The 22324-nt window shown below is 45.9% G+C and overlaps 3 protein-coding genes across 4 annotated transcripts in view; 2 read left to right on the top strand and 1 right to left on the bottom strand.

Annotated features, from left to right (window-relative positions):
• GLYATL3 (glycine-N-acyltransferase like 3) lies at nt 1-4557 on the top strand. The gene is given in 5 exon segments (XM_075126175.1): nt 1-78; nt 1398-1505; nt 2046-2104; nt 3972-4063; nt 4066-4557. Coding segments are annotated over 5 exon segments (669 nt in total). The 3' UTR covers nt 4398-4557.
• A 4542-nt stretch (nt 4558-9099) lies between these two features.
• LOC125634672 (cytochrome P450 2K1) lies at nt 9100-22262 on the top strand. Its single transcript, XM_048845737.2, has 9 exons — nt 9100-9387; nt 13261-13423; nt 15889-16038; nt 16562-16722; nt 17937-18110; nt 18206-18347; nt 19119-19303; nt 20591-20732; nt 21494-22262. The coding sequence occupies exons 1-9, from the start codon at nt 9202-9204 to the stop codon at nt 21679-21681; spliced, it is 1491 nt and encodes a 496-aa protein (XP_048701694.2). The 5' UTR covers nt 9100-9201; the 3' UTR covers nt 21682-22262.
• The window catches only part of LOC125634671 (cytochrome P450 2K4), a 39920-nt gene continuing 38323 nt past the window's right edge, over nt 20728-22324 (bottom strand). Inside the window, exon 10 of one of the 2 annotated variants that reach the window (XM_048845734.2) lies at nt 20728-20929. In XM_048845734.2, coding sequence (XP_048701691.1) covers nt 20903-20929 — 27 coding nt within the window. In that variant the 3' untranslated portion in view covers nt 20728-20902. The remainder of the gene's footprint in view (nt 20930-22324) is intronic. The other variant, XM_048845735.2, reaches the window with a different exon arrangement.

The raw sequence follows: 22324 nt of genomic DNA, 5'->3' as shown, positions 1-22324 counted from the left end.
ATGCTGGTGCTGAACTGTTCCATGAAACTGCAGATGCTGGAGAAAATGTTAATGCAGAACTTCCCCAAATCACACAAAGTAATAGATCTGATCTTCTCTTTTCTGAGCTATCTCCTTTGGGGAATCAGAATGTTGGGCAAGATGGAAGCAGAGCCGGGGGGGGGGGGGGGCGGGGGAAGAGAAGTTTCTTTGCTACTACAACTGACTATCAAGGAAGCCTGTACCTGAGAGCAGTGGATTCACCAATGTGACGGTGTAACCCACTGCTCAGTGTGTGTCTAATGGACTTCCCTCTGTGTCTGATCAACAGAGGACACAGATCTGTTGGAGAACCTAGCTCTTGCTCTAGCTCTTGGAATTTGTGCTTTTAGCTCTGGGAGTCCTTGGTTCAGTCTCATGTGTGTCAGCCAAGATGGCAGGCCTCAAAATGGTCTCTCTGGTTCTTAATGTTAACCCTGCAACGTTAACTATGATGAGGATGGTATAGGCCAGCTATACCTTGCAGCTAAGTAGCAGGATCTTAGATACTGGATAAGGGTCCATCACCCAGGGCTTAGAAGGGAAAGATAGTGTACCTCCCTATCCCATAATGCAAATGGATAAAGAAGAGAAAAGAATAAAGTAAACAGATGACAGCTTTTATTTAAAACAGAAACAGTGAGATGTGGTTTGATAGTTTGGGTTTAAAACCCAGGCCCAACCAAATAGATACCCTGGCAATAAACAAATAAACCTAAAACAAAATCCCAGATACTGCACCATTTCTAGGTGGTGGTAGGCAGTAGATGCTAAGACGCCATTGTCATGGCCAACTGATGGACCCTGAATCTCAACTGCTTCTTAGTAGGAGATCAACAGGATCTGTTGATGCTAAAGAAATGCCTGGCTCTGCAATCATCGCAGGATGAGCGATCAACAGGACCTCTGTACCTTTCTCTGAAAAGAATGTGGGGTTCAGAGATTGGTAGCACAGTCTCAGTTCTTAATGCTGTTGTCTTCAGATGCTGCTCTTCTGATCTTCTAGTCCACGTAGCTGCGCAAATACAATGGTACTGTGGCTGCCTCTAGGATGGACAGCAACGAGGCAGCGGGTGCTCAGAGTTCATATAGGCACAAGTGCACCAAAGTTCTGAGGTAAAACTGGCAGCTCCCCTGGTGGAACCTGTTTGAACCAATTCTGACTGTTAGCTGCCTTTCCCACCATAGTTCCAAAGGGCCTGAAAACTTTAGCAAGAAGGTAAACAAAGGGCTGTTTGTCAGGCATGCCGTTTTGAATTTCAGACTCCATATCCAATACGTGGTCAAATACCTTAACCAAATGAAAAGGCATAAAGTACAACTTATTCTAAAGCACAAAACAATTTATAATCTCTACTTCATGTTCCATTATCTGGCAGGTTTATGGAGCAGTGCTGAATATCAACAAAGGAAATCCCTTCGGGAAGGAAGTGGTGGTGGATTCGTGGCCAGATTTCAAAGTTGTCATCACCAGGCAGCAGATAGAGGTAGATCAAAACATTTTTTTAATCTGAGCTCCAGAAGAGCAAATGCACTGTGGAGCCTGTTGTGATTGAATCCTTTCCTTTAGCTTCTTAGGTGGTGTCAACTTGGAGTGGGAAGGGAGTAGCAAGGCTTGTACTCTCCAACACCCTGCAGAGTAGGTGACTTGGCTGATTCCTGGGAATATAGTAGATAAGATTCTTCACCACTTGAAATCCTTAAATCAAGACTGGATGTCTTTTTGAAAGATGTACTCTCTCTAACAGAAGTTACAGGCTTGATGTAGAAATTACTTGGTGAGGTTCTCAGGCCTGCATTGTGCAGGAGGTCAGAGTAGATCATAATGGCTCCTTCTGGCTTTAACATCTATGAAATTGTGGAGAATGTATTGAATGGGGAAGAAAAAAGTGCAGTAATACAGAGGGTTTTGAAGATTTCAGATGTGCAAACAGCTTCATAGTGAATCCAAGCTTTGTTTTTTGATTTTTTTATTTCCATGTGCATTGTTTTTTTAAATGAGTCACTATTTATCTTTGCCTACACAGGGCTCCAGGGTGGATTATATGAAGCATCCAACACTGACTTGTTTAGACCTACCAACAATGTGAAACTATCCTCTTTCCAGATGTTTATCCTCCCAGACCCTGACATGCTGCCAGACATCAGAACTCAGTATGTCCAATCACATCCTTCCTATTTTCAATAATATATAATACTTAGCTCATATCTAGCACTTTTCATTAGATGTTAAAACAGGGGTCTCAAACTCAATTTACCGTAGGGCTAGTACCAGTCCTCAAATCCTCCCAGCAGGCCAATAATGTCACTGAAGATGGTGTTCAGAAAAGAAAACGTTTATATTATATTTTTATTTTGAATTTATTAGCAATAAAACGGTCATACAACTTTATACAATTCTTCGCCTGCCAGAGTTTTTAGTGTTTGCTAGACACCTGGCAACGCTTCAGTTCTGTCAGTTTGACGTTTGGCCTCAGTGACTGAGCAGTTGAAACCTTCAGGATTGCAGCAAGGTGGGCATCAGATAGTTGTGTGTTCGTTTTTTTGACTTGTTTATATTCATGGGGGGGGACAGAGGGGGCGCGCGGGAGGAGAAGTGGTGCTGACTCTGCCCGGTGCCTAGTGATGTCCCTCTCCCCCAGCCAGTGGGAGCTGCGGGGGCAGTACCTGTAGCAGACATTGCCAGCAATGTGCCGGCGTGCATCTCCTCCGCAGGCCACAGTGGGGAGGTTCTCTGACTGCAGATGACTTTGAGACCCCATCTTAAAGAGCTTTACAGATGTGGAAACTGAGGCACAGAGAAGTGGAGTGACTTGACCACGGTTCCCCAGCAGGCCAATGACAGAGCTGGGAATAGAACCCAGGTCTCCTCAGTCCTAATCAAATTCTCTATCTACTAGGCCACAATAGGCAGAATGGTAGGTCATTGGGACACAAACTGGCTGAATGAGGAAGAGCCTGGGAGTGAGGAGGCAACTCCAGGAAGTGAGAGGCACTGTGTGTGTGTGTGTGTGTGTGTGTGTGTGTGTATTAAGGGCCTTAATTTTTAAGGAAAGGCAGACCTTGAGGTGTGTTGGTAACCATGATTGATTTTTTTTTTTCACTCTCCAAATCAGGTCCTCAACTCCCTCTAAAGGATCATGGGTGGCGCAGTCCAACAAGCATTTCTTGTACTAAGAACTGCTAGAGTTAAAACCATTTAAAACATCATGTGCACATATTACAGGGGTGAGCAAACTATTTTGGCCTGAGGGTCACAGCAGGGCTCCGTAACTGTGTGGAGGGCCAGGTAGGGAAGGCTGTGCCTCCCCGAACAGCCTGGCCCCACCGCCTATCCAACCCCTCCCACTTCCTGCTCCCTGACTGTCCCCAGTCAGAACCCCTGACCCATCCAACCCCCCCTTCTCCTTGTTCCCTGATCACACGCTGGTCCTCACCCCCATCCAAACCCCCCTGTCCCCTGACTGCCCTCCAGGACCCTTTGCCCCTTTTCCAACTCCCCCACCCCCTTGGAGCACCAGGACTGCCAGCCGCCGTGCCACTGCGGCCAGACCCAGCCACTGGAGCACTGGCAGCATGGTGAGCTGAGGCTGTGGGGGAGGGGGGACAGCAGGGGAGCGGCCAGGGGCTCAAGGGCCAGGCAGGACGGTCCTGTGGACCGGATGTGGCCCGCAGGCCGCAGTTTGCCCACCTCTGTATTACAAGCTTAGTCCCAGGACTCAGACATAACACCTCCCTGGGCACCTGGCAGATAAGGACTGGACCTCCCATCTAGACTTCTCATACAGCAATGGCACTAATCCTCCAATCTCTAGCCTGGCCTAGCGCTCTTTAGTTTCCTTTTCTGAAGTAGAACAGGAAAGCCATTGAACTGGGAAAGATGGCTCTAATTCTGCTTCAGTGGCTTAAGGATGAAGTATTCTGCCTAATGCATTTCCTATTCCTTCTCCCAGGATGGACCCTGCACCAAGACTGGCTTACCTTGATGTCTCTCATACCAGCCTGCTGAATGAAACCTGGTCACGGGGAGGCAGCGAGCAATGCCTGGGTACATTGCCAACCTCATTCACTGCTTCCCCAGCATCTGCGTGCTAGATGACAATAGACACCCTGTCTCCTGGAGTCTGACAGATCAGTTTGCCACCATGATTCACAGTTATACCCTTCCTGAGCACCGCAGGAAAGGTTATAACCGTCTTGTTGCCACCATGTTAGCTAATAAGTTACATAGCCAGGGCTTTCCAGTTCAGGGTAACGTCCTGGAGGAGAACATACCAGCTAGATCATTGTCCAAAAGCATGAACTCTCAATGTCTGCCCTGCCAATTTTTCAGACTCATCCACATGCCTTTCTGGTTTTTAGCCAGCCCTGACCTATAGTCTAAGCACCGGTATAAGTTATTGGTTTCCTGAGTATTCACTTACCTCCTCCACTGTACCTAGGTGAAATATTACAGCCTTATATGGGAAATCAGACTAGATCATAACAATCCCTCTTCTAGCTTTAAAAATCTCTCAATCTAATATACGCTAATAACTGTTCACGGCATCTCAGTTCAGCAAATCAAAGAAAGGTAGGAATGGATTTAAGTCTAGCATTTTGTTATTGTAGTTCATCTCCCCTGCATTCCCTCTTATTAAAAAAAAACAATTCCTTTAGTTAAGCGAACTGTCTTATAAGATCGCCTATCTTGTCCCGGAGTATACATCTTTTATTAGACCAACCCACAGTTACTGGACAAACCAGACCTCTGACCCCTCCTGGCCTCTTCAAGTGCACCCCATCTAGATCTCAGGCCCTGGGCTGTCACTTGTCTCGGGGGGGGGGGGGGGGGGGGCAAAATAACATGATTCTCCCACTCTCAGACCAGGCCCTGGCTTGCAGTCCCCTGTGTATCAACCTCAGCAGACATGTCCAGACCCTATAGTTCTGTTCCCTCTGGGGGCAATGACAGTGGTGACCAAACAGCCTCCTTCAAGCAAAGTATTATTTAGAACAAAAGCATTTCAGAGAAAAGTGGTCTTTAATAATAAGGCACACTACATGCCTCTCTAGCTCACCAGGTGGTTGTCTTACTACAGACTCTATGTGGAAGATAAACTTCCTATAGACGCTTCTGCAAAACCACTCTGTCTCTCAGCCTCTGTCCTCCCTGTCAGAGCTCCATGATATTCTCTGGACAGCCCTGGAGACTTGCTCCCCTTCCCAGGGCAAGGCACTATGGATATGCCTACACTGCACTTAAGAGGTGTGACTGCAGTTCCCGTAGACATGCCTGAGCTAGCTTCAGTCTAGCTAGATCAAAGGTAGCTTGACTAACAGTAGCAGGATAATCACAGCAGCCAGGAGGTGGGATAGGGGGGTGAGGGTGCGGAGTCCGGGTACATACAGGAACAGCTAGTGTGGCTGTCTGCCCTTGCTGCTATTGTTACTCAAGCTAGCCTTCGTCTAGCAAGATCTAGGAGAGCTCTGGTATGGCTACATGTGCTGCAATCACACCTCCTAACTGTAGTGTAGAGATGCCCTTTAATCTGGTAAATCTATCTCTGGCAGAACAATGTTTACAACTCAGAGGCAGAGGATCCATGATCCTTGAAGCTTACACTTGAAAGGCAATGGGCCAAGTGTATGTCTAGGTGTTCTTATCTGAGAAGCTCCTGTATTGCTTTACTTGGCTGTTTGTTCTTCCCACAGCCACTATTGTATAGTAAACATTTCACTACCACAACATAAATTATACAGTCTCTCAATAACTACGTTCTATCACTCCATAGATTAGCACACAGCAGCTCCATGACTGTCACGCTCATCGTTTCACACTAGCAATGATTAAGCAATGAATGGCACTGGTTCCTGTGTTAACAGAGCCCATGGGGATGTTCACAGTACCTAGGAATGTGAACTCCTGCGTTGGGCCTACAACAGTTTAGCAACAATGCAGTGGGAAAATTGAATGGTATATTAAATACAATGCTTATGTTAGCAGCCTCCCTTTGAGTATTTGGGACACATCTGATTTAACTACATCCCCCCAAGAGACATCAAAGATAAAAATATGCTGAATGTTAATCAAAAGAGCAGTTCTCAGGTGCTGCAAAGATCTCTCTCCTGTGATGCAAAAGAAATGGCTTTTGGTTCTTTCAGATGTTACATTCAAATGAATTCTCATCAGCAACAAGCTAATATGGGTCCATCCTTTAAAAGACATTTTATCTGCGAACAATGCCAGCATGAATACAAAGATAATTTTGAGATGTCACTTCCATCTGGTCACCCAGCGTATTACATGCTGGAAGTCTGTGATGTATTGTCCAATTTAGGGCCAAATCTCACGAGTACTTTCTATTGAAGGTAATGAGTAGTTCTGCATGTAGCCATTTTAAAAAAAAAATCTCATTGCATTTTTTGCATGAGAATGGGAAAATACACTAGGACAAATCCTAAATTTCCCCTCTTTCTGTAATGGTGTTGTCTTCTACATATTAGCTACTACCCTGCACCCCAAAGATGTTGTGTTTCAGTTTGTAAAATGCTTTGGGAATGTTGTAATAATTGGGCCTATAGGTTTACCTTACTTGTGAGCCTGACTGTGGGGAAAAGTCAACACAAGTTCATGGTGACACAATAACCCCCAGAGTCCACTCACTGCTGGGATGCTATCTCCTGGCCTCTCTGGAGATTAGCTCTTTCCAGGGCTGATGCTCCCTTCTGCTGCTTGCTTCACATCCTACTACCTCTCTCTCCCCCGTCCATGTGACTGCACATGCTTCTTTGTGACTTGGCCCTCTGCCCTGGTCACTATGCATCTTTCCCTATTCTGGGGTATCAAAACCTTTCCTAACAAATGGCCTCAGGCAGCCTTCTCATTCGCGGCCTAGCTGGTGCCACTTCCCCACCTCAGGCTAGCAGAAGAACCCATGCCCACCTACTACTTCAGATTCCCACTCAGGGACCCTCTAATCAACAGCCAAGGCCTGCACCCTCCTGAACCTTGATGCCTTACCTTACCATCTAGCTCTCCCCACTTCTCAGGGCTCACCAGCCTCACAACTCCCTCCTCCCAGGGAGTATCTGTCACCTATTTTAATTCTATAGCCACCAAACATACCTCCCAGTCCCTACCCCCCCAGGGTGTGACTTCAGCCTATTTCCCTGTCACTCCTTCTACGAGGGGCTTCCGACATTTATAAACCCAGCCTAGCTACTCCCTCCTCAGCTGAGCTCCCTCAGTCAGTCAGGGGATTCCTTAAACCACCTGGTTCCCCTCAGGTGTGGCTTGTCTGGTTAGTTGGCCCTCTTCTTAGCCTGCATTAATCCCTTCAGGAAAAGTGTGGGATGAACACCCATTACAACCTATACCAATAAATGTTGATGGGAAAAGGTGCAATAGGGAGACCGACTGAATTAGTCCAAACAAAGAGGCCTAGGGATCCAAGCATGGGACCACAAATCAATGAACCAAAATTGATGTGCTGGCAATTAGGCCTAACTGGTGGATAATAATGGGGATGGGCTATTCCACACACCACTCACTGCCATTTGGAGTTCTTGAAAAAAAGTAAAGACACTGAGGAAAAAATATGGACAGAGAAGTACGCTACTTGAGTGAAAGACAAGAGAAAAAAAAGGAATGAGCTTCACCATCATAGCTGCCACCTCAACCCTCTCCTGGGACTCTAGTATCTAGCCTGACACCCTTGTGCCTTCTTTGTCCTAATCTGGGGAGCTGTCCTGACCAGACCAAGCCAGAAAGCAGGGTCCAGATACCACCTCTGGCTAAATTCCAAACATCACCTGAGATATGAGACTTTGTTTCCCTGGGGCCACTGTGTCCTACACCTTCCCTATGTATATTTCCTCTCCCTCCTCACACTTTTCCTTCTGTCTAATAACAATCTGACTTAGTCAGCCAAGACTGCATATTTTACAACACTGCTGTAAGCCTATGACCAGAAAGAGACAGCTAAAAGCAATGCCCTAAACAGCCCAATACTTATACAAGTTTGCCAGGTCTCTCACTGGCTGATAAGACCATTTGCTGAGTTTGTATTTCTCCAGCAGCGAGGTTGCAAGTGAGAGTCAACACCAGAGACACAAGCTGCATTTTCTCTCCTGGCTGTTCTTTTCTCCCCCTTTTCATGTGTATGTCTTGTTTTGTCTTCTCAGAAATGGAGTTGGACTTTAATAACAGCAACAACAGCTCCAGCCCATCTCAACTGATTTCTAGTCTTTCCTCCCCAAAAAGTAGTTTATTACCATTTAAGAGACTATCAGAGAAGAGGGGTGTGTGTGTGCCACCCTTGACTAATTTTTGTGGCTCCTTTCTGCACCCTCTCCAATTTTACAACATCCTTTTAAAAACATTTTGTTCTCTTTTCCCTGCTGCTCCCAGCCTACCAACTCAGTGACTGTGGGATTTCTCTGGCCACCTCGTAGGGGAGGGATGCACAAAAGGGTGGACAGGATGAAGAGTGTGAGGGGACAATGCCATTCACCCACACAAGGATGAAACAGGATGATGACTCCATCACTATTAAATCCACACTCACATGTTTTTAAAGTTGAAGTTTCTGACTGCATGCAAATTCTTTTCCAATATGCAAATTAGCCAATTTATTTAAAACATTAATGGGACACAAGTTCCTTAACTTTTTTCCTTAGCTGGTGGCAACTCTAGAGCAAGGATCATTTCTCATCCAAACTGAGAGTATGGTCACAACATCATCCCACATATCTCGCCACTCCCTATAGTCACTATCTTTCATCAAAGGCGATGTGTGGGCAATTACTGTGGCTATGATTGATAGCCAAGTGGCAGCCAGCAGAAAGTGAGCTAACATAGGACCAGGTTTGCATGAGACATGCCATGACAGATGTCCCTTTGTTCTGCTTAAACCCCAGTTTCACTAGAACCACGATAATCCCAGTAAACCAGGATGTCCAGCCATTCTGTCCACAGTACTTTTCAAAGGAAGGAGCTGCAGATAACGTTTTCATAATGAATGATTTTTCACCAGCAATAATAGGGTTAAGCTAGGCATCATAGGATAGGGAGAGACTATGTACAGACTTTTTTAACAAAGCTGATCACTCTGTTTGCAGACACAGCTGGATTAGGTTGCATTCTTCCCATAATTTTTTTTTTGGAAAATTCCTGACTAGTACGGTATCAATCCCAAAGAAATGACGCTGGCAGATCCAGTTGTCATACTGCTGCTGTTTGTGGTAACTTTTGTTTCTATTCTCACTGTGAAAAGGGGCTGGAATAAGAGAGCCTGCCTGAATTTTCCCCCAGGACCAAGACCTTTACCCGTCCTTGGAAATGTACACCAGCTGAACCTGAAGAGACCTTACCGAACTTTGCTTGAGGTAACACTTTCGAATGGGATGGACTGGGCAGGCTATACTTGATCTCAGAGTTGTAAATGGCAGATGGAAAAATGCAAGCTAAGTAAAATGCAGGAGTCCCCATTTTTAGAAGCAGTGCGCACTGCGAGGGGAAATGCTTAACGCAGACAAAGCAAGGGTAGCACGGCTTAAGAGTTAGCTAGTCAGTGAGGCACTGATCACTGACTTACCATTGACTTCAGCCAATCTGGGATCAGGTCCTTCAGTCTGGCGTTATATGTATGTTTATTTGGCCTATCTAGAACTTTGATCTGTGCTGGGCTTCATGCAACATATCTTAAAGCCTGTCACAGATCAGTGAGAGAATGTGACAGAAAAGTTCATTAAAGATAATAATTAACAATACTTGCAGTACAGGCTAACCCCGCGTAAGGGGGGTGAACATGAAAGGACCATGAGGAGGATGAACTTATCCTGCCTGGATGGAGCAGGGTATGGGGGGGGGCATGGCTGGGGATAAGCCCCTCTGGGGTCTTCCTGCCTCACACAGAGGTGCTGTGTAAGGGCCCTATGGCCATGTGGGCACTTTCAGCCACTGAGCTGAAGCGGTCTCTGAAGAGCCACTCCATGCCCGGGGGCAAAGACTAATCCAGTGTTTGAATTGTATGTATGTTTATCTAGCCTATCTAGAACTTTGATCTGTGCTGGGCTTCACTCAACATATCTTAAAGCAGCGCTGTGCATGCCTGTCACACATCACTGAGAGAATGTGACAGAAAAGTTTGTTAGTGATAATAATTAACAATACTTGCAATACAAGCTAAACCAGAGGGATGGACATGAAGGGACCATGCAGAGGGTGCGCTTATCCAGTCTGCCATGGAGCCCTGCCCATGTAAGCCCCCTGCCTGCAGCAGGAGCAGGTGGGCATGACTGGGGATAAGCCCCTCTGGGGTCTTACACCGCAAACTCTGTGTGAGGCAAGTGCTCTATGGCTGAGCTGAAGTGACAGGTTTCAGAGGGGCAGCCGTGTTAGTCTGTATCAGCAAAATGAAAAAGGAGTCCTTGTGGCACCTTAGAGATTAACAAATGTATTTGGGCATAAGCTTTTGTGCTCTAAATCCCACTTCATCAGATGCATGGAGTGGAAAATACAGTAGAGAGGTATAAATACACAGCATATGAAAAGATGGGAGTTGCCTTACCAAGTGTGTGTGGGGGTCAGTGCTAACGAGCCAATTCAATTAAGGTCGAAGTGGGCTATTCTCAACAGTTGACAAGAAGGGGTGAAGATCACTTTTGTAGTGCTAATGAGGCCAATGTAATCAAGGTGGCCCATTTCAAGCAGTTAACAAGAAAGTGTTTCTCAAGCGGCCACCAGGGGGTTTTCCTGTGGCCATGACAGCCTCCTAGGTGGTGATGGGGGAGGGGGAGATGGCAAAGCATTGGCAGAGGCCCTGGAGACGGGGGACGGCAGGTGGGAAGGGGACAACGCTGCAGGAGGAAGGTCAGTTCTCTTCTCTAGCTATGGGAGTTTCAGCCCCGGGGTGGTTGGGAGGCGGCTCCAGCGGCAGGACCTAGGGAGCCTGGCTGCGCAGACCAGGGCACCCGCAATGGTGCTTTGGGTGCCAGCACCCAGCTCCTGCCCCCAGCTCCGGGCTCTGGCCACTGGCACCGACCCCAGCCCCGGGTTCTAACCCCAAACCTTGGTGGCGGCCGCTGGCCCGGGCACCAATCCCCAGGCGCACACTCCAACTCCCAGCCCTGGCTGCTGACCCCGGGTGCAGATCCCCAGCCCCAGTTGTGTGGCAGCAGGCGCTGGTTTCGGCATAGTGGCCCTTGCTGCCTCCCCCAGCTCACATCCAACCCCCTCCCCATTGCCCCTGGTCCTTCTGCCTTCCTGGCCCTGCATTCATTCCTCCATCATCCCTGGGCCCCACTACCTCCCGCAGCCCACATCCAACCCACCATGGCTCCTGCTGACAAATGGAAAGTGTGCTGACAAATGGAACCGGGTTCAAGGAAGAGCAACAGAAATGACTGGAGGTCTGGAAAACACATCATAAAAGAAGAGACCAAAGAAGGCTGGTCTGTTTCACCAAGGGAAGGTTAAAAGGCGATTTGATAGTTTATAAGCACCTGCACAAGGAGAAAGTCTCTGACAATAGGGGGTCCGTGAAGTTAGCCGACAAAGGCATAATGAGATCCAGTAGTTGGAAGACCAAAAGCATAACTGGATTCAAAAAAGAATTAGATAAGTTCATGGAGGATAGGGCCATCAATGGCTATTAGCCAAGATAGCCAGGGATACAACCCCGTGGGCTAGGTGTTCCAAAACCTCCAACTGTCAGAATGTGGGACTGGATGACCAGGGTTGGATCACTCAAAATAGCCCAGGAATGTTCATTCTCTCTGAAGCATCTGGTACTGGCCACTGTCAGAAGACAGGACACTGTGCTAGCTGGACCATTGGTCTGACCCAGTATGGTCATTCTTCTGAGACAGCCCGTGTGCTGAAGAGCTTATGTTAGATGGCCTGATACAGTCACATCTCATCACTTGCCTCTTGCTGTATCCCATGCCCCATCCTTCATCTTTTCATTGTCTATCTGGGCCTTGATCCTGCATCAGGATCTGCTAGCACAGACCCCTGTGCCCATGAAGTCATGCTGAACCCAGTGGTACATAGATTTTATGCCCCTTTGAGCAAGGCCCATTGTTATATTCTGTGTTTGTACAACATCTAGCACAATGGAGTTCTGGTCCTGACTGGGGCTCCTAGATGCTACAGTAACACCGATGATTAATAATAATGAGAGTCCATGCAGATAGAAGGGTCTGCACAAGCAGCTTTCAAAGCAAGATTGGAGCCATAGATTGTCAGCTATTCAGGGAAAGCACCTTGTATTCTTATTTGTCTTCAAAGCACGGAGCATATATTTGGTGCCATTTATAATAACAATAACAAGCCCATCTAAAGTAAAACCACTGATACACTGTCAATTTTTTTCAAGGCCAAAGTGAAAGAACTATACTCTCAGTAAAGTTGGTTACAAAATAATTCATTTATTGTTAATTGTTTTGTTTTAATCAAAAATTTAATTTTTTTAAATGAAATCCTGAAAAATGTCAATAAAAATCATTTTTGTCAAATTTGTATGTGTGAAAAGGAAATAAGTTCCTGTCCAGCTCTAATGGTATACTGTAGCCCATTATACTGTCTGTAATTGCTGTATGCAGGTAAAACCAGATATAGGTAATCCTTTACATAATTCCCTCCTGAGGGCAATTCCCAGGGAGCCAAGCAGTGTGTCATTTGTAGAGCCTGTTTTTTTTAACAGGGTTACAAAGGTAATGAATGTACATGGTAAGTTTGTCATAGACATAAGTGCAAAGCCTGGTCCCATGTTTCAATAAGTAGGACACTAGCCTAGGACTTGGAGACTTGTCTTCAATTCCTGCTCTGCCAAAGACTTCCTGTGTGACCTTGGGCAAGTCGCTCTGTGCCTCAGTTCCCTGCCTGTAAAATGGGCTGATAGCACTTTCCTACCTCATAGGATGTTGTGAGGGTACATTAAAGATTGTTTCAGTGGGCATCGGACACTCTATGTACTAGGCATTCTTAAGCTCTATGCCCATATTATAGCAAAACTTAAAACCTTACAATGCTTTTTCCAAACAAAATAAACAGCAGCAAAAGAGCAGCAGTGTGTATAACGGTCTCCTGTCTGGATGCTGAACCTGGCACTTGTTCATTCAGCTATATTTGTAGACAGAAGAAAAAAAACCAGCTCTAGCTTGTATGTTTTAAAATCAATTGAAACTCAACAGTTGGTATAACAGTAGCATGGAAACATATAATGCTTCTCCCCCCTCTCCCCCCCCATATATAAGCTGTCTGAGAAATATGGCCCAGTCTTCAGCATTCAGATGGGACCCAAGAAAATGGTGGTGCTGTCGGGATACAAGATGGTGAAGGAGGCTCTTGTGAACCAGGCAGATGCGTTTGTGGAAAGGCCTAGAATCCCAATATTTGAAAAAATTTCAAGAGGACATGGTGAGATTTCTTTTCTCTCTTACCTAATGATAAGACTGTTTTATGCTCTGACCATTGGAAACATTCTTCTTCTGTCAGGGGTGTGTTCTGCAGGGCTGAGAAATCAGAACAGTCTGGAGAGCATACATTCTTACTTGTATACTTCCATTCAGCAGTTCTGTTGCTTCCAAAGATAAGACCAAGACACTGGGGACTTGACACAAAAATGTTACAGGAGATATACAAAGGGGCATTATTAAACAATGGAGTAAGTCCATCCCTGTCTATCGGTGAAAGATAGAGACCCCAGTAAATGTAACGTAAGGTAACAAAACTAAATCTGAGGTGAAAATAAAGGAGCTGGAAGACTTGGAGGCAACCATCTCATTACCCTTTGCAGACGTCAGTGTGGAAACACCACAAAACCCATGCAAGTTACAAAAAGACTCAAAGAAAAAGAAATTAGGCTTGCCTACTCCTGGCTGTCTGCACTGCAGAACGTGTACACTAAACCCACCTATTTTCTTTTCCAATAACCCCAGAGGCAACGGAGTGCCTGGACTTTGCAGAGCTCCATGACTGACAGCTTTGCAGGGACGCAACAGGTTTCTCTGACTAACCGGCGAGGCTGCTGCCTTTAAATCTCATATGATAGCTCTCCATTCAAGGCTTCCTCTTTGAACTCACCTCCCTAGTCCTGGCTTTCCCTGCATCCTCCCAGATCCTGCTTTCTCTTCTTAACAGGCCACCCCCTGCTACAGGCTTCCCTGATAACCCTGCACTGATCACGCCACCGCTAAGCTTTACCCAGTGTCTTCCTTAGTGGCTGAGTACCCTCCTCACTCCCAGCTTCTTCCTATCCGGCCCAAGAAACTCCCTGTTTGCAGCTGCCATCCTTGCTTGCTACCATCATAGGCATTGCAAAGCAGAATGCAGTAACACCTAACTTTTAGTCACTTAGAAAATCACAGGAACAGCACTGCGATCCACAAAACCTGAGTCAGGCATGTAGGTTCCCTATACAATGAATGGGAAGAACTAGACACCTGATTCACAAAAGCCAGCATGCTAGGCAGGGAACTGCCTAAATTAGCCAGTGGGAGATGTTGATGAGAGGGGTGTTTCCTAAGCCCTGCCCCTTCACTGGGATAGGTTCCTAAGTCTGGGCTGCAGGGAGGCACCTAGCTGTGCTAGCAATCCGCAAGCAGAAACCCCTCTCCTGGAGTCAGACAGTTTAGGTGTGTAACTCAGTGTTAGGTGCCTGCCTTCACAGGCCCTAGGCTCCTATGTGTCTGCATCTTTCTAGGCATCTGGACACCTATCTCCTGCCTAAGTCTCAGTACAATCCACACAAAACAGCAGGAGGAGGAGGTGCTGGTGGCACTGCCCACCTTATAACGTTTAGCCCAGTGGTTAGAGCACTCACCTGGATGTGTAAGACCCAGGTTCAATTCCCTCCTAAGGCAGAGGGGGAACAAAAGACTGGGAGAGGCATCTCCCACCTCTCAGGAGAGTGCTCAACCCACTGAGCGATGGGATATTCTGAAGTAGGGCTCTCAATCTCTCCTGCTGAGGCTGTTCCACTTCTGAGAAGAGTCTTTTTGTCAGCGAGTGAGAGAATGAATGTCTCTTAGCCTGGTGGTCAGGGCACTCAACCAGGGATCCTGGGGCCACTCCCCCTGCTCCAGGGGCCACTCCCCCTGCTCCAGTGACTCTAATTATTCAAAGTGGAACAGCTTCAACAGGAGAGGTTGAAGGAGACTATCCCATAGCTGGATGGTGAGCGCACTTTCTTGAGAGGTAGCAGACCCATGTTCAAATCTCTTCTCTGCCTCAGAGGGGAAGTGAAACTGGGTCTCCCACATCCCAGGTGAGTGCTAGAACTATGGGGCTAAAAGTTATAAGGTGGGTACCACGACCATCACCTCTGCTTCTTTTATTGGGATCAAAATGTGAGATAGGCAAGTGAACACCCCAGTTCATGGATTGCACGGGGGCTTAGGAAGGAGATACGTGTCCAGATGCCTAGAAAGAGACAGAAACATGGGAGCCTAGGGAATGTTTATCCTGCAAATTTTGGCACCAAATGAGTGCAGACACTTACGGGGTTTGGCAGGATCTAAGCGGAACCTAAAATTGGGAATTAGGCCCCTAAGTACCTTTGTGAATCTCCCCATAAAAGTTTATAGAACCATAGAAATGTAGGGCTGAAAGGAACCTTGAGGTCATCTAGTCCAGCCCCTGCATTGAGGCAGGGTTGAGTACAAGCTTGTCTTACTTAGCCACGTAACTCAATGCATGACCAAGTGAAGTTGAAAGCAAAGCAGCCCTTGCGATCGAGTTACTCTTTATGCATAATTAATAACGACTTGCTGCAGACTGCTCTGAAAATGTAACCTGTGGTGTTTGGGAGGCTGAGCATTATGGACGTTTAAGGTTAGTTGATACTGGCTGCTCATATTCAAATCTAAGGAATGATATTTCAGGTGTTATTTTTGCTCATGGTGAAAACTGGAAAGTGATGAGAAGATTCACTCTCACGACCTTACGGGATTTTGGTATGGGCAGGAGGACCATTGAGAACAAAATCCTGGAAGAATGTGATTATCTGATAAAGGATTTTGAATCTCGCAAAGGTAAGTACGTGTTGAGCTTCGTAGTGTAACACTGGTAATCCTTCAAAGTCCTTAACCACATCTGGGCCTGTGAAGCCCCCTTTCTCCCACCCTCATGGAGTCACCTCACTTGGAAATTAACTCAGTCATGACTCTTGCCTTTGATTCCAACTAGTCAGAACTTAGGGGAGGAGCCTGAACCAGTTGGAGCAATTGGTCGCTGTGTAAAGGGTGGGAGGGGAAGGTGCTGGGGGATTAGCCTAAATATAATGGTCCAGTTCCTCACTGAGGCAAATCTCAGACTGACTCTCAGGGAAGTTTGACCTGAGGATCTGACACAAGGGAAAGGTGTAATGAGTCCTCCTTCTCTGCACACCAGTAATGCCTCTGCTAAAAGGAGCCCAGAGACTGCTCCCTTCTATTGCCCCAAGGAATGCAAGTCATCCCAAAAGGGGCAGGGGCGGCCTGTTATTTCAATGGTTTCCAGTATGAAACCTGTTGGTTACCAACAAAATGATGGATGTTGCTGTTTAATGTTTTTTAGGAAGCCCCTTTGACACCATGAAGATGATGAATGTTGCTGTTTCCAATGTCATTGTGTCGATAATGCTCGGACACCGATTTGATTACGAGGACCCAAAGTTTATCAGGCTTATCTATTTAATTAATGAAAGTGTCCGGCTTTGTGGGAGTCCCATGGTTACGGTAATATTAGTCTGGTTTATCCCGTGTCTATTTTTGGGATTTCAAAATATTTCCAAAGGAGAGAGATCCTAATCCCAGATTATCCAATAGCACAATGATTAGAGCCCTCAACTCGGGTGTGGGAGAATCAGGCAAAGCAGCCATTTGAACCTGGGTTTCTCATATCCTGCACGAGTGCCATAAACACAGGGCTATTGGCTATTCTGCGGAATTGTTTGTGTCCCGCCCCCATCCCCTTGAGGGTTGGCCAAAAATTCATTCTGGAGCTGCAAAACCTTTCCTGTTGAAAATGTCATCAAAACAATAGGTTTCCGTGACACGTTCTAGTTTCACAAAAAGAAAAGGAGTACTTGTGGCACCTTAGAGACTAACCAATTTATTTGAGCATGAGCTTTCGTGAGCTACAGCGAAGTGAGCTGTAGCTCACGAAAGCTCATGCTCAAATAAATTGGTTAGTCTCTAAGGTGCCACAAGTACTCCTTTTCTTTTTGCGAATACAGACTAACACGGCTGTTCCTCTGAAACCTGTTCTAGTTTCAGTGATTTGGGATTTTCTGATTCAACCATTTCATCTAAAAATTGCTGAGCAGCTCTAACATCTCTAACAGGAAGCAGCCCCAGATGCTCCCGGGGAACAAGCAAGAAACCCTTATGTTGGGCAATGGTGGAATAACCTGCCTACAGTGAATAACCTGTCCATGGAAAACCCTGCCCATAATCCTCACCACCATCAGTTAGCTGGCTGGCTTGTGCCCCGAGCGTGTGAGTTTACACCCTTTCTAAAAGTCAATTGACACAGGCGTTAAAAGGCTGGTGACCGCCCTACACAAGCTCCCCAACCTTTGCTATCATCCGCACAACAGCATCAGTGGTAGCGACCGCATAAAGTGCTAGGGCACAAAGGTTATAGACACATCCCAGGAGCCTGGCCGGCTTAACCTCCTGAATGTAAAATTATAGTGGTTGCTCTACACCTACACCAGCCATATGAAGAAGAAGCAGAAGAAGAAGGAGATGAGTTCCAAGAGTTGTTTCATTAATCTCAATGGGAGATCTGCATGTGGAAGACGTATAGAAACAGGCCCTGTTATTTACAAGACCATGTTTATCAACCCAATACGTATTACTGTAAAGCCACAGGCTGATCATGAATGATTTGTTAACCACTATAATCTGTGTTCCCTTTGGCTAATTGTGCTATTCCCTTCCTTTAGGTGTTCAATATATTTCCCGCCCTTGGGTTCCTACCAGGAAATCACAAGACTGTCTTTAATAACATGGAAGAACTGTACTCCTTTATTCAGCAGACTTTCATCGAATACCTGAAGCAATTAGATCCCAATGACCAGAGAAGTTTCATTGATGCCTTTCTCGTCAGGCAGCAGGAGGTACCAATGGGCTGGGAAAGGTAGAGGGGGTTAATGCAGATTTTCCCTGATTACCAATATTCTTTAAACTTTAACGGAGAGTTTTGTACTTGCAGGAAATATATAATCCCAATTCCCATTTCAAAAATGAGAATTTGCAAAGCCTGGTGAGTAATCTGTTCACGGCTGGGATGGAAACAACTTCTACCACACTCCGCTGGGGCCTTTTGCTTATGATGAAATACCCAGCTATTCAGAGTAAGATTTCTGAGCCCTTCTGACTATTCATCACTTCTCTTACTCTGCTCTGTATGTACTGAGTGTGCTTTTGTACAAACTATGTCCATACACATATAGACACAACAGTCCTCACCCATGTTCAAATGCAAGACCTCTGGCATGATGTCATCCCTTGCAGTAGGGAGAAGACAGACTCGGCTGTCATGAAAGTAAAGGGAATTCTTTATTGAGGCTGCTAGACTCAGAGAGGGCTCTGGAGTTTTCCCTGGTCATTTAGCTCTCTGACTAAATCACTCTTTGCTGCCTAATGTCCCCACACAGGGTCTCCCTAAATCCTAGACTGCACTAAGGATGGGAGGGACCACAGTTATTGTAAACCTCAAGAGCCTGATCATAGCAGATGCGGCACACACTCAACTCTCATTAATCAGTGGAACTTGAGGATGTTTAGCACTTCACAGGATCGAGCTCTCAAAGCAAAAGCCCGACCCTTTGCACAGAGACAGTATCTTCTCTGCACTCAGTAGGTTACTACTATGCATTGCTAGAAGAGGCATGCTTACCTCTGCTCCCAAATTACCCATCTGAGCCTTGTACCATTTCAGCCTTGGTAACTAAGGTTGTCAGCAGCAGCATTTTAGAAATAAGATGTTTGTGTCCTAAAGAGTGTCGATTATATTGTTTAGCAGGTGTCAGTTGTATGCTTTCTTCTCTCTGTCTAGTTTCTCATAGGGGTTCCCACCACCATAGTATCTGAGCACCTGCTTTCACTCTCTTTTAATTGTTCAGAAAAAGTCCACGAAGAGATCGAAAGAGTTATAGGATCTGCCCAGCTTCGTTATGAACATCGGACACAAATGCCATATACGGACGCAGTTATCCATGAAATTCAGAGGTTTGCTAATATCCTGCCAATGAGCTTGCCTCATGAGACTACTGAGGATGTCAGACTTAATGGCTATGTTATTCCTAAAGTAAGTTTTTAAGAGGTACTTTAATTACCGGGACTTTTAAACTCACCAATTAAAACAGAATAACAATGCATTATTTAAATTCCTCCAGACAAGAAATCACATGACCTCATGCACATAAACACCATGGTGATCAGTAGGGACTGAACCTGGGGGCTTCAGCATCAAAAATTCTAGCCCATCTAACTGGAGCTAAAGGAGTTACTCTGATAGCTCTTGATAAGATAGTAGGCGCTTCTCCTCACTGCGGCTAGCACAACCCCAGAGAGACACACAATCACATAAGCAGATTTGGATGAGAAGGGAGGACATTTTTTGAATATTCCCCTTTCTCTTTAATTTAAGAGAAACTAAAGATGTTCTATCATGAAACTAACAGCAGATTGAATGCTCTGTGAGCACTTTGGCTTCACACGTGGTGATGAGTTCACTGAAGCTGAGTCCTTCCCAAACAACACACCACCACCTCCTACCCAACACAATCAGTTCTGGCTCATAGGACAGGAAGCCAGCCACACCACTTCTGGCCGCATTCTTGACTTAATCTGGACAATTCCCATCCACAGACTAATCAAACTTTAAACTTCTTAGCTGCTGGGATCAGATAAGACAAACCACAAAGTAATACATGCAGTGATGTCTGCAGTGCTCTGGATCAAACCTCCGATATGTTTATGGGAAAGAGGGCAGGGGGGTGCTGTCCTGAGTGTTCGTCAGCTATGAAGGCATGAAATATTAAGAAGGCAGGGTGAGAAGTGGAAAGAGCCCTTCTCTGGGCACCCCCGGAATGGATATACCTGCAGGATACTGTTCCTGGATCAGATCCTCAGCTGGTGCAAATGAAGTGAGCACAGCTATGCCAGTTTACACCATCTGATGATCTGGCTTGTTATCTTTCTGAATGAAGCTCACAGTTTATCGTCAATTTGATATTTTTATTAGAGCTAGTAGAAAAATGCAAATGTTTTTATTATTTATTTTAAGGATTTTATTTTTAATTGAGGGTTGTTTTTTTTTTTTTCAATTTCACAGAAATTTCCAGGAAAAAAACAGAGAAGCTGTTTCTGGGATTAAAAATAATTTTTTGTGAAAATTTTATATTTTCGAAAATAGTTCTTAGTAAAAATGTTGGTTATCAGTAAAAAAATTTAGTTTGGGGAAAATTTTGCCGAAAAAGAATTTTTCCACGAATTTTTTTGTTGCCAACAAAATACCTTTTTTTTTGGTTGAAATCACAGTTCAATGGAAAAGTTTTGACTGTTCTAATTTTTATTTTGTGATGCTTTTTAGGGTACTTATATCATCCCCTTACTGGCCTCTGTTTTGTGTGACAAGACTCAGTGGGAGAAGCCTGGAGAATTCTATCCTCAGCATTTCCTCAGCACAGATGGAAAGTTCGTGAAGAATGAGGCATTCATGCCTTTTTCAGCAGGTAACTTCCCTTCAAGGACAGCAGTTTGCCTTTGTCTTGTGTCTTCCCCCTTCTAAGGCATCATGTTGGATCTCAGTCTGCCTTTGCATTCAAGGAAGGGCTGGGCGAAACTCTCTCAGTGCTGTTCCGGAGCAATGCTAGATATTCCTTGTCTCTGTGGGTTGAGTTTGTTACTTCCATTGCACTTCCAATCCCTGCTGAGTAAGAGACATGAAAGGACTAAGCATGAAAATCACATTGTTTCCAGAGATGGACCAAAATCCAGAACCAGACACTCTGAAACCTTAGTGGCTGTGGATTCTGGACCCTGAGCCAAAGGAGAGCTGGAGATGGCTCTTGCCAAAACCTGTCATTGCCATTCCTTGAGCAAGCTAAAATGGTCCTTAGAGAGAATTCCAGCCTTTAGGTTGTTCAGGAGGTTCTGTCTGTCCCCTTGCATATGGGCACTAGCTTGCCTGGATGACCTTATGGTCTGGTGGACTGAGCAAGGTACTACGAATGGGGAGCTTTTGATTTCTAGTCCTTCCTTTGCCCGTTACATCCGGTGTGACCTCAAAGAGGTCACTTACCCACTTTATGCCATATTTTCCCATCTGTAAAATGGAGGTGATAACACTTGCTTTCTGAGATGGTGTTGTGAGGATGAATTAGCTCATAATTGCTAAGCGCTTATCTACAGCTCTTTCCTAGAGTTAAAACTCAAATCTGTTGTGTTGCTGTTACTTTTGAAATCCTTCCATCCTTGGTGAATTTCATTACAGGTCGGAGGATCTGTGCAGGCGAGACTCTTGCCAAGATGGAGCTCTTCCTCTTCTTTACAAGCCTCCTGCAGAGGTTCACTTTCCATCCTCCTCCTGGAGTTACCAGCTCAGACCTGGACCTCACCCCGGCAGTTGGGTTTACCATGCCCCCAATGCCCCATAAGGTCTGTGCTGTGCCATGCAGATAAACTACAGCTTCTTGGGAAAGTCACACAACCTCAACCCCACTCTGTCCTACTGCTTATCCCTCCCAGATACATGTGACCTATCTTAACAGCATTTTACTCTATGCCTTAGAAACCGGTTAGAGCTTGGGGCCGGCGTTATGCTGCCAGAGCCAGGGATTGGAGCCTGAACTGAAGCCGGGGCCACATGGCCAGAGTTGGGGTCAGTGCCTGACAGGGTCAGGAGCTGCATGGCCAGAGTTGGGGGTCAGTGCCTGACAGGGTCAGGAGCTGCATGGCCAGGGTTGGGGTCAGTACCAGTGGTCAGAGCCCGGAGCTGGGGGCAGAAGCCAGGTGTTGGCACCTGAAGCCCCATGGCTGGAGCCCTGGTCTGCACAGCCAGGCTCCCTAAATCCTGAAGCCCACCTCCCAAGCACCCCAGGGCTGAAGCCAATGCTTCTTTGTCTCTCCCCCTCTCGCCCCATCACTGCCCAGGAGGCTGTTGTGGCTGCAGGAAAACCCCCTCATGGCCGCATGAGAGACACTGCATTAGTAACCTGCTAATTTCTACCAGAAAACAATAAAAACATATATAACTCTTGCAATGTTGTGAAAGATCCATTTCTTCAAACCAGCAATCATCATTGCCCAGAACTATAGTTATTAT

The sequence above is a fragment of the Caretta caretta genome, chromosome 3, assembly GCF_965140235.1.
Source record: "Caretta caretta isolate rCarCar2 chromosome 3, rCarCar1.hap1, whole genome shotgun sequence".
NCBI lineage: Eukaryota > Metazoa > Chordata > Testudines > Cheloniidae > Caretta > Caretta caretta.
Note: the sequence above shows the minus strand (reverse complement) of the source record. Positions and strands in the feature narration are given on the sequence as shown.

Excerpts from the sequence above, each read along its gene's own strand:
- LOC125634672 (XM_048845737.2), top strand. The coding sequence starts at position 9,202 with ATGACGCTGGCAGATCCAGTTGTCATACTGCTGCTGTTTGTGGTAACT. Across the intron at positions 13,424-15,888 it reads AAAAATTTCAAGAGGACATG|GTGTTATTTTTGCTCATGGT; the intron begins GTGAGATTTCTT and ends ATGATATTTCAG. Across the intron at positions 18,111-18,205 it reads TTCTCGTCAGGCAGCAGGAG|GAAATATATAATCCCAATTC; the intron begins GTACCAATGGGC and ends TTGTACTTGCAG.